Source organism: Oryza glaberrima, chromosome 9, assembly GCF_000147395.1.
Source record: "Oryza glaberrima chromosome 9, OglaRS2, whole genome shotgun sequence".
Lineage (NCBI taxonomy): Eukaryota > Viridiplantae > Streptophyta > Magnoliopsida > Poales > Poaceae > Oryza > Oryza glaberrima.
Genome location: NC_068334.1, coordinates 18,577,272 through 18,592,776, shown reverse-complemented (window position 1 = coordinate 18,592,776; position 15,505 = coordinate 18,577,272). Strand labels below are relative to the sequence as shown.

General features: G+C 40.0%; 2 protein-coding genes across 2 annotated transcripts; both read right to left on the bottom strand.

Moving 5' to 3' along the window:
* Positions 1–460: 460 nt before the first annotated feature.
* Positions 461–6,372, bottom strand: LOC127784627 (uncharacterized protein At2g33490-like). The gene is made up of 10 exons (XM_052311971.1): positions 6,021–6,372; positions 4,934–5,006; positions 4,426–4,500; positions 4,093–4,154; positions 3,942–4,010; positions 3,260–3,288; positions 2,975–3,182; positions 2,634–2,867; positions 1,133–2,141; positions 461–658 (listed from the first exon to the last, which is right to left on the bottom strand). The coding sequence occupies exons 1-9, from the start codon at positions 6,144–6,146 to the stop codon at positions 1,134–1,136; spliced, it is 1,884 nt and encodes a 627-aa protein (XP_052167931.1). The 5' UTR covers positions 6,147–6,372; the 3' UTR covers positions 461–658; position 1,133.
* A 1,482-nt stretch (positions 6,373–7,854) lies between these two features.
* On the bottom strand, positions 7,855–14,045 carry LOC127784776 (pyruvate dehydrogenase E1 component subunit beta-2, mitochondrial). The gene is made up of 14 exons (XM_052312145.1): positions 13,873–14,045; positions 13,634–13,720; positions 12,351–12,431; positions 12,253–12,279; positions 12,091–12,153; positions 11,888–11,974; positions 11,327–11,452; positions 10,782–10,915; positions 10,633–10,705; positions 10,370–10,435; positions 9,924–9,962; positions 9,689–9,813; positions 9,495–9,609; positions 7,855–8,215 (listed from the first exon to the last, which is right to left on the bottom strand). The coding sequence occupies exons 1-14, from the start codon at positions 13,909–13,911 to the stop codon at positions 8,147–8,149; spliced, it is 1,131 nt and encodes a 376-aa protein (XP_052168105.1). The 5' UTR covers positions 13,912–14,045; the 3' UTR covers positions 7,855–8,146.
* Positions 14,046–15,505: the final 1,460 nt, after the last annotated feature.

Genomic DNA, 15,505 nt, shown 5'->3' with positions numbered 1-15,505 from the left:
CGTCCCATGTCGTAATGTGATCAATCTAACTGACAGTACAGAATTATGGAGTTAACTTCAGCTTAGAAAAAGTACTGCACATGGTAAATGTTGATTTTGTTCAGGTTCTACGCTATTGATTTTGCAACCAGAAATGTTGGTGCAGAATACACTCAAAATACACTCAAAAGTATTACAAACTGCCTGTATATTTGGACAGAAGTAGATTAACTCTCATGAAACATCTTCATTCTCTTGCCACAGCCAATTATTGCCCAGCAGTTCACACAGATGGTAAAGATTGTCATAAGGTGATAAATGATACATGCAGATTCCATGAATAACAGCACTAGTGTTTTTCTTTTTTGGCAAAATTGAGTCCCTCATGTTAAAAATTAAGATGGAGGATGCTTACATGAGCAGTGGAAAACAGGTGGCATTCAAGTCATCTCAAGGGCACAACAAACAAATCTTACATCAATTAATCGGAGAGAAAAATGGAGATTTTATTCCACAACTCGTTATTTGCACAATTACATCTTAACCATGGGGGATACAAACGAAACACCAACTAATTTGCAATATTGGCCGAGTTCACATACTAATATGTACAATATTCTTCCATGGCGAGATAGCTGAGCCCCTTGATAAATAAACTTTCACCTCAACACCAAATATTCTGCCAAGGGAAGGTAATTGAGAAAAAGGATTAGTCTGATATAGAGCCATTGTATTACATGTCACAACAATAAAATGAAGGTGCTTGACAAACTACCTTCTACTTGGACCTGTTCTAGTTCATCTTAACTCTCAAAAGGAACTAAAATCACTTGAAATAATGCCATAATACATTTGTATCCACATCTATTAATGTATGTGTGCATATACATCCATATTGTGTTATGCGGCCAGTAGTGATGGCAACCAAATAAATGCAAATGAAAAAACTTCTATAGTCCAAACAGCATCACTGATGTTTTCGCCTTCACGTATGATAGTAAGCTCCGAACTAACACAGAAAAAAAAAATCTTCAAGGGGTAACCCAAACTTGATGTTCTTACATGAACTATTAAGGATGGACTAAAAACAATAAATTGCTTATAAGGAAGTTTCTACCAAAATTGGCGTTGTATTACAGAAAACTAGACTCACCCTATGTTTTGCTAACTGACTCGGTAGCTCCTGACAATGGCCGATGATCCTCCAACGATGTTTGTGCTGAAGGAAGACCAGAAAGGCTCATTCTGGCAGGCCCTTTATCCTGAAGATCTTCTGTCTCTTTACCATCTGAAATACCTGATGTTCTCATGCCCCTAGAAGGTATCGAAAAACTGCGGGATATAGGCCCAGGTGGTGTCGGTAAAGGTGATGCAGTTTGGGGAGCACTTGGTGGTGTTTGCCTCGGCCTAAAATGATCCTGGCCTCTGGGTGCCAAAGGAGCAGAATTTGGCACCAACGGTGCAGAGTGGGCGACTAAACTGGGAAATGTTGTATGTTTTGATGCATTAGCAGGTGGCCGAGGAAGCTCATGAAGCTCCTTGATTTTAGGTGAGGACAACAGTGGTGGCGAGGTATTGGGAGAAACTCTGACATGTATTGACGGCTGATGTGAAGAGCTGTGCCTAGGCGGTACAGAAACAACATCAATATTCTCTGTTGACCTTGACCTGGGAACAATAGGACCAGAAAAGGATCCTCTCTTCACCTTTTTGTTGTCAGAAGCCTTCGAGTCATGATAACCAGGTAAAGAGAGATCACCCAAAGGGAGCACAAGCATTGTCCTGGTGTCTGTAGTATTGGTATTGCTCTCTTTCAAAACTGAATGTGCATTAGATAATCTGGTAGGACTTGGTAGCTTATTGTCTCTCAAATCTCCCACATTTGTACTTGGCTGGAGTGGAGATGAATAGAATGCACCTTTGTTTCCAAGAGGAGATCCACTAGTAGGATTTGCTGTAACTGTCTGAGAGGTGTCTCTAACATCATTTGGAGTAGGCAAAACATAAGTATTTAGCTTCCTCGTAGCAGAACGCCGCAACTCTTTTATTCTCTCTGCTGCCTCAAGTTTTTTTTCAGGAAAAAGTGGGGCTGACTGACTTCCAGATCTCTGCCTTTCACCAGGAAAAGAGGAATACTCTGCTTTGCTTCTGTCAAGAAGTTCCTGCAAATCCAGAAAATTAGAAGGCCTCCAAAGACATGAAAAGAAAAACATGATTGTAAAGAAACAGGTATATTTTGGGACAAGAAAAGGAAGCCAACTAAAAAAGGAAAAGAAATGCGTAGTCGTATACAAATTCAACTTAACAAATTGCGTACATGGAAGCACAATGTCTTGTAATTGAACATATGGAATGCCATTTATCTGCTTAGATCTTTCTTTCCTAACAGATGGAATAACGATATACCATTCTTACTGGTTATGTCATCATAATTATTCAGTTTGTACTTTGTAGTAGCTATGGAATTTTGAAAATGTAACATCATTTCTTAAAAAGGTGAGAAATACAAAGTCATGCATTAAACTCATTAAAGCAATGCAACTTTACACCTGCGCGGTGAACTATGATTGCTAATAGTAAGAGACCATGCAAAATTCTAGAGTATCCTTCTGTAGGATAGTTAATTATGCTCAAATTAAAATCCACATTGTTACCTCTGTAGGGCTCCTGGAAGCATGACCAGCTTCTGTGCCTTCCTTATTTTCTCCATAATCAAAGGATAAATCTTCATGACTGTCATTGTAATCATCCTCATTTTCTTCATCCACAGAGTAATCCTCCTCGTCAAGTGCACTGAACTGATGGTCAATGTGTTGCTGCTCAGCAGCAAGCCTAACATGTGGCTCTACAGCCTCAAGAGATTTGAGCCCCTTTCTGAATAAATTTAGCTGGTTGGAGTAAAATATAAACAAATTTACACAAAATTAGCTTTTGTACAGATTGCCACAGAAAAAAAAAAAGGAAGTGGGGTATTTCCAAATGACAGAATGTGCACCTGAGCAGCATGGTGCCGAGCAGCTTGTGTGAAAAGACTTCTGAACTGTCCTTGCTTCAATGACTTTAACCGGAATAGAAAAAGAGTTGCTTCTTCTTGATAATCGTCCTGAGCTTGTTTCAATTGCTCTGACGCGCCAATGTCACTTTTGGCATTCTTAGATCTTCCCTTTTCTTTCTGCGCATTCAGCAGAAATTCGAACAACTCTCTGAAAGAAGCATTTGGAAACTCAAAAATTGTGTCAACAGGGAAAAATATAAGCCATATTCTGTACAGTCAGCATACCTTTTTTCATCACACTGGTGCTTCATTTCCTGTAATAAAAAAACACTATTGCTTAATTGCAGTTCTGAGTGGAATAAATCATAGTTATCTATTGAACAGTTCACTACGATTAGGTAATCAAGCATCAAATACATAATAAATACTCAAAAAATAAGAACAAATGCAACAAGAAGAACATGACAAAACAAAGCTGTGAAGTGTTAATCTGCATAGGAGTAGACAAAACAAAAAAAAAATATGTATACTATATTTTAAGTAAATGAATGCTCCCTTTAAACAGGGATTGTACTGAATGGCAAAAGGAAAAAAACACACACGCACACACACAATTTCAGATTATCATGTATATCCATTGGAGTTGCAATGAGTTTATGTAAAACCACATTTGAATGATCAGCAATACACTTTATAATAAAATGTAACCCAAATTAATGAAGTGGACTACAGAGTTGATTTGAGTTCCTTCATGCCACAGACCAGTGTTTACTAGCCAAACTTTTGTTTTTAGCGAGTTCATGTATTGTACATATGATCAGCAGGGTAAAAAGGGCAGGGGGGGAAATAGTAAAACGACATAGAACAAGGAAGGAATAGGCCCCAGAGAAAAGAGCATGAGCATAAGAGGGAATATGCACAAAAAATTGTACATAATGGCTAAAATTATTAGAATGGGAGAACATACCTCTACAGTTTGAAGTTCATTGAGAAGGGACTGTGATGGAGTGGTGATGGTATTAAGAACATGCACACGCTGGGAAAAATATAGTGACTTGATTAGCAGTAGAAGATTATGGTAAATAAGTGACTCCACCGATAAACAACTTAAAACTTACATAACTATCTACAAGCTTCCGCAGTTCAAACTGGGCCTTTCCAAGCAACAGCAAAACTTTATCTGGGGGATACTGTTCAATGTAAGCATTAAGCAGCAAAGTGTATAATAGGCAAAAGTTACATGGAATGATCAATAACATTAAGATGGCCTCATTATCCTATTTTTATTCATTTTCCTCACAATTTGAGATAGTGACTATCAACTAGCAGATGAGAATGGGCACAAACAACTTCCCTTGGCTCAATTTGTCGTTTTCATGAAGAGCTTAATTTGCAAGATATGTGTTTATGCAAGGGAGTGAGAACCATTAATCACAACAGAACATAATTACCATTAATCCCGTCCTTGTTTGGTGTGACTCTTTTAAGTAAACAAGTCCCCATTTCCTGCAGTGCTTCTGAGAACTCTGCATGCATGAAAGGATAAAATGATCATTGATATGCAAAAAAGAGTCAAGACACCTATATTTCTAGCTGCTATAACCTTATAAACAATTAGCATAAGAACTAATAAAGCTGCTAGCATATGAAAAAAGAGCAAATGAACTGAGGCTATACACGAGAAGAATTGGTGAACAACTCATAAAACACCTAAGTTTCTGCACCCTCTGTAGTCTGTACTTTAGATTAAAACTATGAAATATTCGTCTTAAATGCTTTCTCGATTAACCAAGAAACATTGAGGTTTTTTATCCATTTGAAAATGGGCAGTTGTTAGTTCTATTGCAGGGCATGTGTAAAATGAAATGGCAACAATACACAAAAAAATATTTTTACAGGATTGAACACATACTTAACTTATCTCAAAAGACAAAATGTACTATTGGGGAATAAACATACCATATGCACTATTTGCAATCGCTGCTGCAACAGAAAGCAGATTGTCATAACAGCTCCTCATATCTGCCATATCCTGTTGAAAGTGAATTTGCAGTTTAAAACAAATTTAGTAAGAACCTAACAAGGGAAAGTTTTAATAGAGGAAACTTGGTGGAATCTGGATTAAGCTCTACTGTTGGTTAAAAAAAAAAGCATGCTTCTCATATGTCACCACTGTTTGCACCTATTCCAAAAACCACCCTCCTCCAGCATTTTGATTTTCAACAATTAGAAAAGGACACTAGGTAATGGTGAGCAGCGACTCCCTTGTCATATCCAATTAGATTTTATAAGACCTAAACTGTAGTAAAAAAAAATGTACCACATGCTTTCTCATATGTCATCAATGTTTCCACCTATTCAGACAACCTCCCTCATTCAGCATTTTGGTTTTCAACTAGTATCAAACACTAATGAAGCAATCGCCACTAGGTAATGGGGCACTACCTTGTCAGATCCAACTAGAATTGACAAGGCCATCATTACTACAAGGCATTCGGCTTAGCCGTGAATTATGTCGGCGGCTACGATGGTAGTGCAACTAAACTTCTAAATTGTTTTGATCTTTCTTTTTTTTTTGCTAACTCCATACTCAAGAGTAGAAGATCAAAGGAATGTTTCTCTCAAATTACATGAAACTCTGCTCGTTAAGGCAAATGTGAGCAGATAAGACTGCGAAATTCGAGTGTTCCCAGTGTCTACCCAGGAAACAAACAGTTCAAGCACACCGCGCCAGGGAACTTACTCCATACGTCTGCCTCCTCAACAATCTCCCTACAGAACATGGAGCACAGATCCGAACACATCATCCCATAGTACTCCATCGGCAACGAAAATTCCCAAAAACAATTTGCACAAACAAACAACCAATCGGGATTCGGGAACCGATTTCGTGGACTCCCCAGAGCCAGCCAACCACACGCACAGAGAAGCGGAGAACCGCTCCCTCAGAGAGAGATCTCCACACGCCAAGTCTCACTCACTCACACGCACGCTCACCCACGCGCCCACACGGAGAACGGGAGGTACGGAGCAGGTGCCCCCTCACCTGCGAGGCGGCGAGGAGCTCGTTCGCGGCGGCGGCGGCGGCCGGGGAGTGGCCCCCGCGGCGGTCCACCCGCTGCTCGTGGCGCTGCAGCGCGAAGCCCCGCAGCTTCCGCAGCGACGACTTCATCTCCTCCCTCCCTCCCTCACCTACCCGAGCGTCCGGATCACGCCGCGCGCCGCCGTGCCGAGCTCCAGATCGCCGCCAATTCCGGTGGAGGAAACCGAACCCTGATTCCGAGCGAAACCCTAGCTTAGCTACACCACCACTCCTCACTGAGAGAGATGAGAGAGAGAGAGAGAGAAGGAAATGGGGAATTCTTTTTTTTTTTTGCCTCTTTCTTTCCGGGCTCGAGTGCGAGTGGCGTACTGTTGCGCTTTCTTTAATCCCCTAATGGCGCGCCGTGTTTAAGGTGACTTAATTAAGGAGTAATTGTAGGCAAGACTGCCAAACCATGCTTGGCACAGCTTTAGATTTTAGATTCACGCTGAATTTGAATTTGAAGTTTGTTTGTTTAATTATAGTGATTTAAATATGTATTTTATTTAAAATAGAAATAAAATGATTGATACAAATGTTATCAAGTGATTGCAAATTTTATATTCATGAATTTGTGAAGCGAGGAATATCTAGCTTTGGAAATTCTTAGATGTGAACAGGACATTAATTAGTGCCTCGTTTTTTTTATTTTAGTATTTTCGATTGCTTTGTCTGTTTATTTAAGCTGCCCCGGTCTTTGTTTGGTCAAAGAGAGCAATCGGTGGACAAAAGGAAAGCGGTTGGTTTTGGTTATGCCTTGCTTGCACACATTCCTGCTCGGTTTGGTAGTACAAATAATAATATTTCTAATCCTTTTTATATATAATAATAGGGATGATTTGGCTTTGGTGTTTGCACTTTAATCTTTTTTCTAATTGGACTGTTCTTTTCTTTGCTGCTTTATTAATGTCTTTTCTTTCTTTAGTTGTTGCTTGTTGCAGTCCATGGTCCAGTCAAAGGGAGAGATTTGGAAAAAAAAAAAGGGCAAAAAAGATGAGATAGTACTACTAAGAAAAATACATTTTCTGCACGACCGCAAGTGTGCGTGGATCAACCAAGTACCTTTTTCCAGCTGAATTTTATTGCTGTTTTCTTATTTAATACACCCTCCGTTTTTAAATATTTGACGCCGTTGACTTTTTAAAATATATTTGACCGTTCGTCTTATTAAAAAAATAAGTAATTATTAATTATTTTCTTATCATTTGATTCATTGTTAAATATACTTATATGTATACATATAGTTTTACATATTTCACAAATAAGATGAACAGTTAAAAATGTGCTAAAAAGTCAACATTGCCAAATATTTAAAAACGGAGGGAGTATAATGTAATGGAACGTGATTTTCTGTTAGGTGATGGGAGATGTAACAATAATTGTTATAGCGATTGATGGTTACGTGCACCAGATCCGTGATCAATTAGCACGGACCGTTTGACCAAATCATTTAGGTCTTCCTAGTTAGCTGTACCGTTGTACTAAAAAGAAAAGGTTGTCACTATTATACCAGCAATTCGGTGGGGATCACATCGTTAGTAATTGCGGCGATACAAGATTGGATTGGAGATAACGGCTAATTAAGTCGATTTTGGGAAAAGATTAAAAAAAAACCTTGAAAACGAATTGATCAGAGAGAGGCATCGACATCAACAGCGAGAGGTTTTAGACAGTTCAGAATGTTGACTATCGTGAGAGTTTAGACCCCGGATTTTGGGCGAATAGCAACATGCGACATGCGCAATCGTTGTCTTAAGTTGGGATTATTCATTGACCTCGTTGTCTTTTGCAACAAATGTGTCCATCAAGAGCTCAGATTTTTCTTTCATTTATGTAACTAGCGCCAGTGTGTACTGTGAACCAATCACCATAAGCTGCATAATTCTCGCATACACACCAAAAAAAAAAGGGAAATTTGGGTCACCACCAACGAACGCAGTGATGCAACTGCAGCTAAAAGAATAGGTGGGGGTCATGGAAATATCTTGCAAAATTAGCTCGCTTTGAGTTTGGGCAATTGTTGGACACCATTATGAATCATATGTTGGCCGGACGGGAAAAGAAAGATGATGTAAAAGAGGTCTCTCCTATCAGGCAGTTGCTGCCATGGGCACCGCTCTGTAGCACGCACGCTTCGCTGCACGGACAATATCGTCAACCTGCAGGCACAACAATAACGTCGTTAATATAAATGAAGATAAAGAAATGATCAGCATAGTTAATCCATATAAGGGATAATAAATGATGCAGGTCCATGCATTTCACAATTGCATAGCCTCGTAGATCCAGTTTAAAACTGTAGGTACAGCTAAAAACAAAAAAAAACATGCAAGCGGAGTTTAGACTTCACATTTCATTTACATTAAAGGTATATTTAATAATATTGCTAGTGCAGAAATCAAATGTGATTCTGAACCAGTGTCTAAAGAGTACCGCAAGTACTTCCACCATTCTGCAAACCATAAAGAGTCGAAGAAATGCTGATGACCACCCTGATCACAGTGGTCACCCGGAACACGCAAACCGACAATAGGACAGAATCACCAACTTCTTAATAGTGAGCACCTCCAGGGATAACTGGGTGGCAGACAACATCCACCAGAAAGTCTTAACTAGAAGCCATAGTACAGTTAGGTAATATCCCATGACAAGTGTGCCATATGCTTTCCAGCTTATGATCAAATATCTATTGCTCAAGTTGTTGAGTGGAAAGGGCAATCAAGGAAATACTTCTATTTATGAGTGTGTATGCACGTATAGCAACCTCTACATTATACACTATAAAAACTACAATAGGTCAATAGCCCCACACTTTTTTCCTTACTCTACTGAAACATTGCTCCTGCAAATATTTTTGTAATCCAGACACATAGGATGGCCCACACAAATCGATTTATTTTAACAAATAAGGTTATGACAATGATGGTAACTGTTTATTAAAAAAAGGTTCCATCTTCATAATTCAGAGTCTCCTGGATCGGAATGACCCTCAAGGTCAGCCAGTAATCAACACTATATGCACACTATCCTGTTCAACACCGCCACTACAACTACGAAATAGAACTGATATTTCTTTATTCCCTGCTAATATCAGATTCACTATATTCATTCCCTTCAGAAGCACCAATCAAATGGCTTTAGACATAAATAAAAACAGAGCAACTTGAAGAAAACAAATCATCACTCCCATTAAATTCAGCACAACTTCACGAAATAGGAGCACATGTCCACCCCACAATGTAAAGGTTGAATGGAAGTAACTACTACTCAATTATGTCAACAGAAATAAATATATGCAACCAATAAAACTAGGAATTCCACCCAAACAGTGCTACTCTGTGCAAGTCCTCGGCACAAAATGCATCGGTGGAGAAAAGAATCATAAACAAAACATGTGTACAAGACAACATAAAATTTTGGATAGAAACAGAAAAGGACCTGTGGGACAGCCATCCTCTCGAGATTGGCAGCATAGGGCATGGGTACATCAGCTCCAGCAATTCTCTCAACTGGTGCATCAAGATATTCAAAGCTTTCCTCAACAACAGACATGCTGCAAAGAAAACGAGTGTCAGAACTAAAAGTCCTTATCCACACACAGGTGTGCCAATGCATGTGGAGAGAGAGCGTACCATATCTCAGCACCAATCCCATGCTGTGGGAAGCTTTCCTCAATGGTCACCAATCTATTTGTTTTTCTAACAGATGCATTGATAGTAGCTCTATCAAGTGGTCTAATTGAACGAAGGTTTATCACCTATTGGCAAATAGCAGTAAAAAATAAGGAAACTTTTGCAGTATGTGGTTGAAAAGATTGATGCATTATAGATTATTATACTGAACATAAATTGTTTAACAAGTGATCACCTCAGCACTGATTCCTTCTTTGGACAATATATCTGCGGCCTGAAAAAAATTGAGCATAAGAACATAGAAAAGTAATATTGCAATCATAAATATGTGAAAGATTTTAAGTACCGCTGGTACTACTTAAAACCTCAAATAGCATAAACTGAAAGAAACATACACTTTCTGAGGAACAATATGGCAGATCAATTTAACTATCAGACTTATGGACGTACCAACCATCTGTTTGATAAACGATCCCTCTATCCGCACAAAATGAAAAATAAATTGCTATTCCCAAAAGGCATAGCTCACAAGTGCCGCTACAGACATACAGTAATCAGAATTTACAGAGATATGATATGCCACACCATAGAAAACTGCGCAAATGATGAGCCAAAACATATAAAGTTATCGACGTAACATACTCATCATCCATATTGTTTACCAATTACAAAATGACGCACCTGAAGAGCATATCCAACCATCTTGGAGTATGCAGTAATTGTAACATCTTTACCCTCACGCTCTATCTACAGAGAGAAGACCCACAGGTAAGTACATCAAACTTCACTGACTGTATAACAGAAATATATATCAGCATGTATCTGGTATACACTTATCTAGAAAACAAGGTGTTCATTAAAAGGAACTCCTGTGAAATAATCAAGGTAATTCTATGCAAGTATGTTTCTTTCCCAAACATGTGTACACAGCTAGTACAACATACCTTTGCTTTGCCAATTGGCAGAGCGAAACTAGAATCAAGCACTTCAGCAGAAATAGGGAATGATTCTCCATAGCTGCAGAAAATAGTATATCAGCATCTTGGGGAAATGACGGCTAGTCAGTATAGCATAACAAGATCATGTTCCATACAGCAGTTCATTTTCCAAGAAAACAACAGGGTCCGGATCCCTAATCGCAGCTTTGAGCAAGCCACGAGCATCTTCTGCAGAATATGGAGCCAGAACCTTAAGACCCGGAACATGTGCATACCAAGCCGCATAACACTGCAAACCAATTCAGTTTGTAAATGAATAATTGCAATTATAATGACATATTTAAGTGGCAAAATAATTCTACCATGATTTATCAAAAACAAGTGATGCCTAAAAAGCCATAATATAAAAGCTAGTGGCAAACTGATCTTAAACAGTCAAACTTCCTGCTCAGCTCACTGCAGCTTCACATGCTGTAAAGAACTCTCATAATTAATCTTTGGTTTCTTTTCTACACCTAAAGACCAGCATTTTGGGGAGAGGGGGATATTAAGTATTTCAGCATTAGCAAAGAGGTTGCCAGATCATCCAGGACAGTTTCTGGCTAGAACAACACAACAAAAGGAAACAATGAACTTTTACAAAGTTCAATGGGGTCCTAGGATGATAAACTAATTCATAAGCCATTCCCTGATCACAAACCTGCGAGTGTTGAGCGCCAACTCCAGCAGCAGCTCCATTAGGTCCTCTGAAAACAATAGGGACAGATATCTGACCCGCTGACATGTAGTTTGACTTGGCAGCTGAATTGATGATATGATCAATTGCCTGAATGTGTAATATAAATAATTAAAACGAAATCACAGCATACAAAAACTGAAATATGTCATTGGTACAAATAATGCAGAAGTAAACACTAATGAGGTACACCTGATAAATATATGTCAATTATTAAGCTTCAGAAAAAAAAAAGAGGGTTTCTTATCAAAGAAGGTGGACCTCCGAACACTAGATCCTGAGTGACGAACACTTTATCAAGCATGTGTACAATATGGATTAGAGTATGGTTTAACTAAAATGCAGGAAAGATAATCTATACTAGCAAATTAACAAACTAGTTGTACAACATACTTACCTAAGTGTTACATTGCTTTACATAGACAAAAACTAATATAAAATTCAACAGCAATCCTTTGCTGCAAGCAACAATATAAACTGATTCCACTATCATAGTAGCATATTGATAATTCGTGCATTACCAACCTGCATTGAGAAATTGAATGTCATGAACTCTACAACAGGTCGAAGACCTTGATACGCTGCACCAACAGCAATGCCAGTAAACCCAGCCTGGAAAAGCAGAACTGAAGCAGATAAGTACTAGAACATGAACGCATGATACCTTAGTGTGAAAAAAATGTGAATGGGCAGAAAAGAAAGGTAGGTAAGAAGGTTTTTAGAATCACCTCTGTGATTGGTGTATCCAGAACCCTGTCAGGACCATACTTGTCAAGCAAGCCCTTTGAAATCTGCAACAGAATACACTTCATGAACAACGATAAGAGCTAATACGTTTACAGCGGACCTGAGGAAAGGCACAACTACTAATATTTTTTAACTTCACACACCTTGTATGCACCTTGATACTCTCCCACCTGCCACGAAAGAGAAGGCCTTAGAAAAACACACAAATCAGGGAGAGAAAGTGAGTGAGTTCCAAGTGTACCTCTTCACCCATCAGAAAAACAGAAGGATCAGCAGACATTTCTTCATCGAGTGCAGAGTTCAGCGCTTCACGGACAGTCATCTGAATAAGTAAAATATGTTGCAGATAACTTGCCAATTGCCATATCAAGGTGCCCAACAAAGAAAAACAAATTTTAATATAGAAATGTCATTTTTCCCCTTTGCCCACTCAACAAACTATGAAGATCCTTTCAGTGCAAAGAGCAAGCCAGCAGATGCTTCACTTATTGCATTCATTCACTGTGCTACTAACTTGATAAGTAATTGAGGAAAAAATAAACGCCAATGAGAAGGGCAAGAACAATGCAAAGGAATAAGCATGTAGATATATGATGCGATAGAAATTGCTTCATTTAGCAAGTGCCATGGGCCATGGCCGCCTAGTGCGCCATAACAACCAAGGTGAGCAAGCAATGTAGATCAAACATGTTAGACATGATTACCAGACAACAATACATCTTTATCAAACAAAGAAAAATCATTACCGGCTTACCAACAAAATAATTAGGAATATAAATAGGACCTTCCAGCATATACAAATTAAATCACCACAAACCACCAACACAAGTACAGTACAGTACGCCCCAAAGGAAGTAATCGAACTATGCAGATATAGTAGTCACCAGTTTTGAAGTCAACTGTCTACATCTCCACAACGATACATCTAAAGAAAAACCGCACAATACCATCCGAAGAGACTGTATCTCCACGTCTAGTATAGTGACTGCCAAATGAATCAATACAAACTGTTAACCCTGTAGCCTGACTGTCTGTGGGAAATTTGGACACGCGACCCACATCTATAGGCAGTTTAGATATCAGTTCACTCCGACATCGAGTCTACATGTGGCTACAAATCAGCAGTCATCAAAACATGACAACATTCTATTCTTCAATCGGGATAACCTAATTCCATTGTGCTATACATAAGAACTGACATCAAAACCAATCCTAAGTTGATCTCAACCAAAAAAATAGGTACACATTAAAACATCACATTATCTCCATGAACCGTCAGCCACTTCCAATAACCATCCCCAACCACCTCAACACCAAACTAGAAACAATTCGCTCCGTTAATACTACCGAAACAACAAAATACACGACATCAATGATACAACCAACCACCAAAACCCAATTTCCCGTCAACAAACAGAACAACGCAATTCCGCGGGCCAGACCAGATCATTATTCATTCCACACCAATGCAGCGAGCACGAATGAAAATAATTAAAAAAAACTAGGGTTCACCCAGGCCCTCACCTCCTTCGCCGCCGCGGAGTACGCCCTCGCCGCATCCGCTGCAGCCGCCGTCGCCGGGCGGAGCCTCCGCAGCACCTGCCCCAGCATCTGCAACCCCCACACACGCCATCCATTACCCGTCAGAGACCCCCCAAATCACAGATCGAAACCCAACCGCACCAAACCCCGGGAAATCCGAGGGATAGCGGGCGGGCGAGCGAGCGAGGAAAAAAAAAACCGAGGAGGTCGTCGGCACTCACGGGGCCGGATCCGAGCTGCCTCCTCGCGGCGCCCAGCATCCTCCCTCCTGGTCGCGATCGGCGGTGGTCGTCGGCGCGGCGCGGGGCCCTGGATTCGCCGCCGGATTTGGGGGGGGGGGGGGGGGGGGGGGGGAAGCGAGAGAGACGGGGAGGAGGAGACGCCGCCTCGCGAATGGGGGAGAGAGAGAGGAGATCGATTAGTTGGTGGGAGGGGAGAAGGAAAGCGTGGATACGCCTCTGTGCGAGATTTTTATTTTCCGCGCTCTTTTGCAGGAAAGCCCCCCAGCTTAATGCGCATTTATTATTAGTATAAGGAATAATTACTGTAATTACATATTGGCCCAAAGGCCCAGCCTGGTTTGTGGGAGTAATTGGGCCGGCCCGTCAAAGGGGAGACTGCTGTGATGGGCTTTCGTATTGCTATCACCGTAATGACGGCCTGTTTAGCATAAATGTTTTTCCAATTAACGACCTGAATTTTGCGAGGGGAACTGTATATCCCAAAAAAAAAAGGGGGAAAAAATGTATAACTCCCATCTCTACATCAACGAGGATGAACATAACTATATTTATGGACACAAGGAATTAAACTCTGGTGAGTAGAATCATGCACTCGCGACTCTACATTTAGAAAACCACCATAAGGAATATTTAAAGGAGTAATTCGTGGATTGAGTTTTGTGTAGGGACGAGTAATTTTTGTCTTAAGAACATAAACAAGTTTTTGAGGTTTTTTTTAATGTAAGAACATAAACATGTCTTTGAGATTGTATTTTCACGACAAAGGGAGCGGAATCAGTTTAACTGTACAGACCAAACCTTCTCCCTCACTTCCTTATATGCATTTGCCTCTGGATAAAAAATAATGCCTGCAAACTTCTGGTTTCTCAACTTTTACTGCGTTCTTTTCTATACTAGATGTCACAATTCTTCAGAAAAATATATTCATACTACTATAATACTACTTCTTGTTACTATTCACAGTAATCGGGAGCAAATAAATAATGAGACAACCTCTAGTATCTATATGCAGATCGCCACTTGAAGGAGTTCAGACTTCAGACTTCAGAAGAGTTCAGAGTACCGAGGCCACTCGAGAGCAAAAGAAAGATCGCCATCTTTGCTGAACTGTCACCACTGTTGGCGACGTGATCGGCAGAGCGCCCCGCGATTCAACGCCAGGATCTCGCGGTGGATTCGCAGGTGTCTGTCACTCACTCTCACTTGACTCGCTCGAGCCAGGGGGACCCGTCCTTCTTTCCTCCCTTCCTTCCTTCCGCTGATCAAACTTCTCATTTCGCCTCTTGAAAGCTGCAAAAGTTTTTTCTCTCTCTCTCCAGTTCAGGGAGGCCATTTGTCTCAAGCATCATCGTTTATCTTACAACGAATCAGTCGCAGCCAAAATTTAAAATTTAAAGCTTGATTGTGGAGTTGATTTTAAAGTATTTTGGACTTTGTTTTCTTTTCAGCATTGATCTTTAAGTCGCTAGAGACACACATATAAAAGTTTTACTCATAAATTATTTTGTATCGCTACTAAAGCCATTCTAGCATATAATCCATCATTGGTCAACCGATCGGGCTCATATCGTGGAGGAGGCATTTGACCATTTTTGGTTTGGTTTAGTTCCCA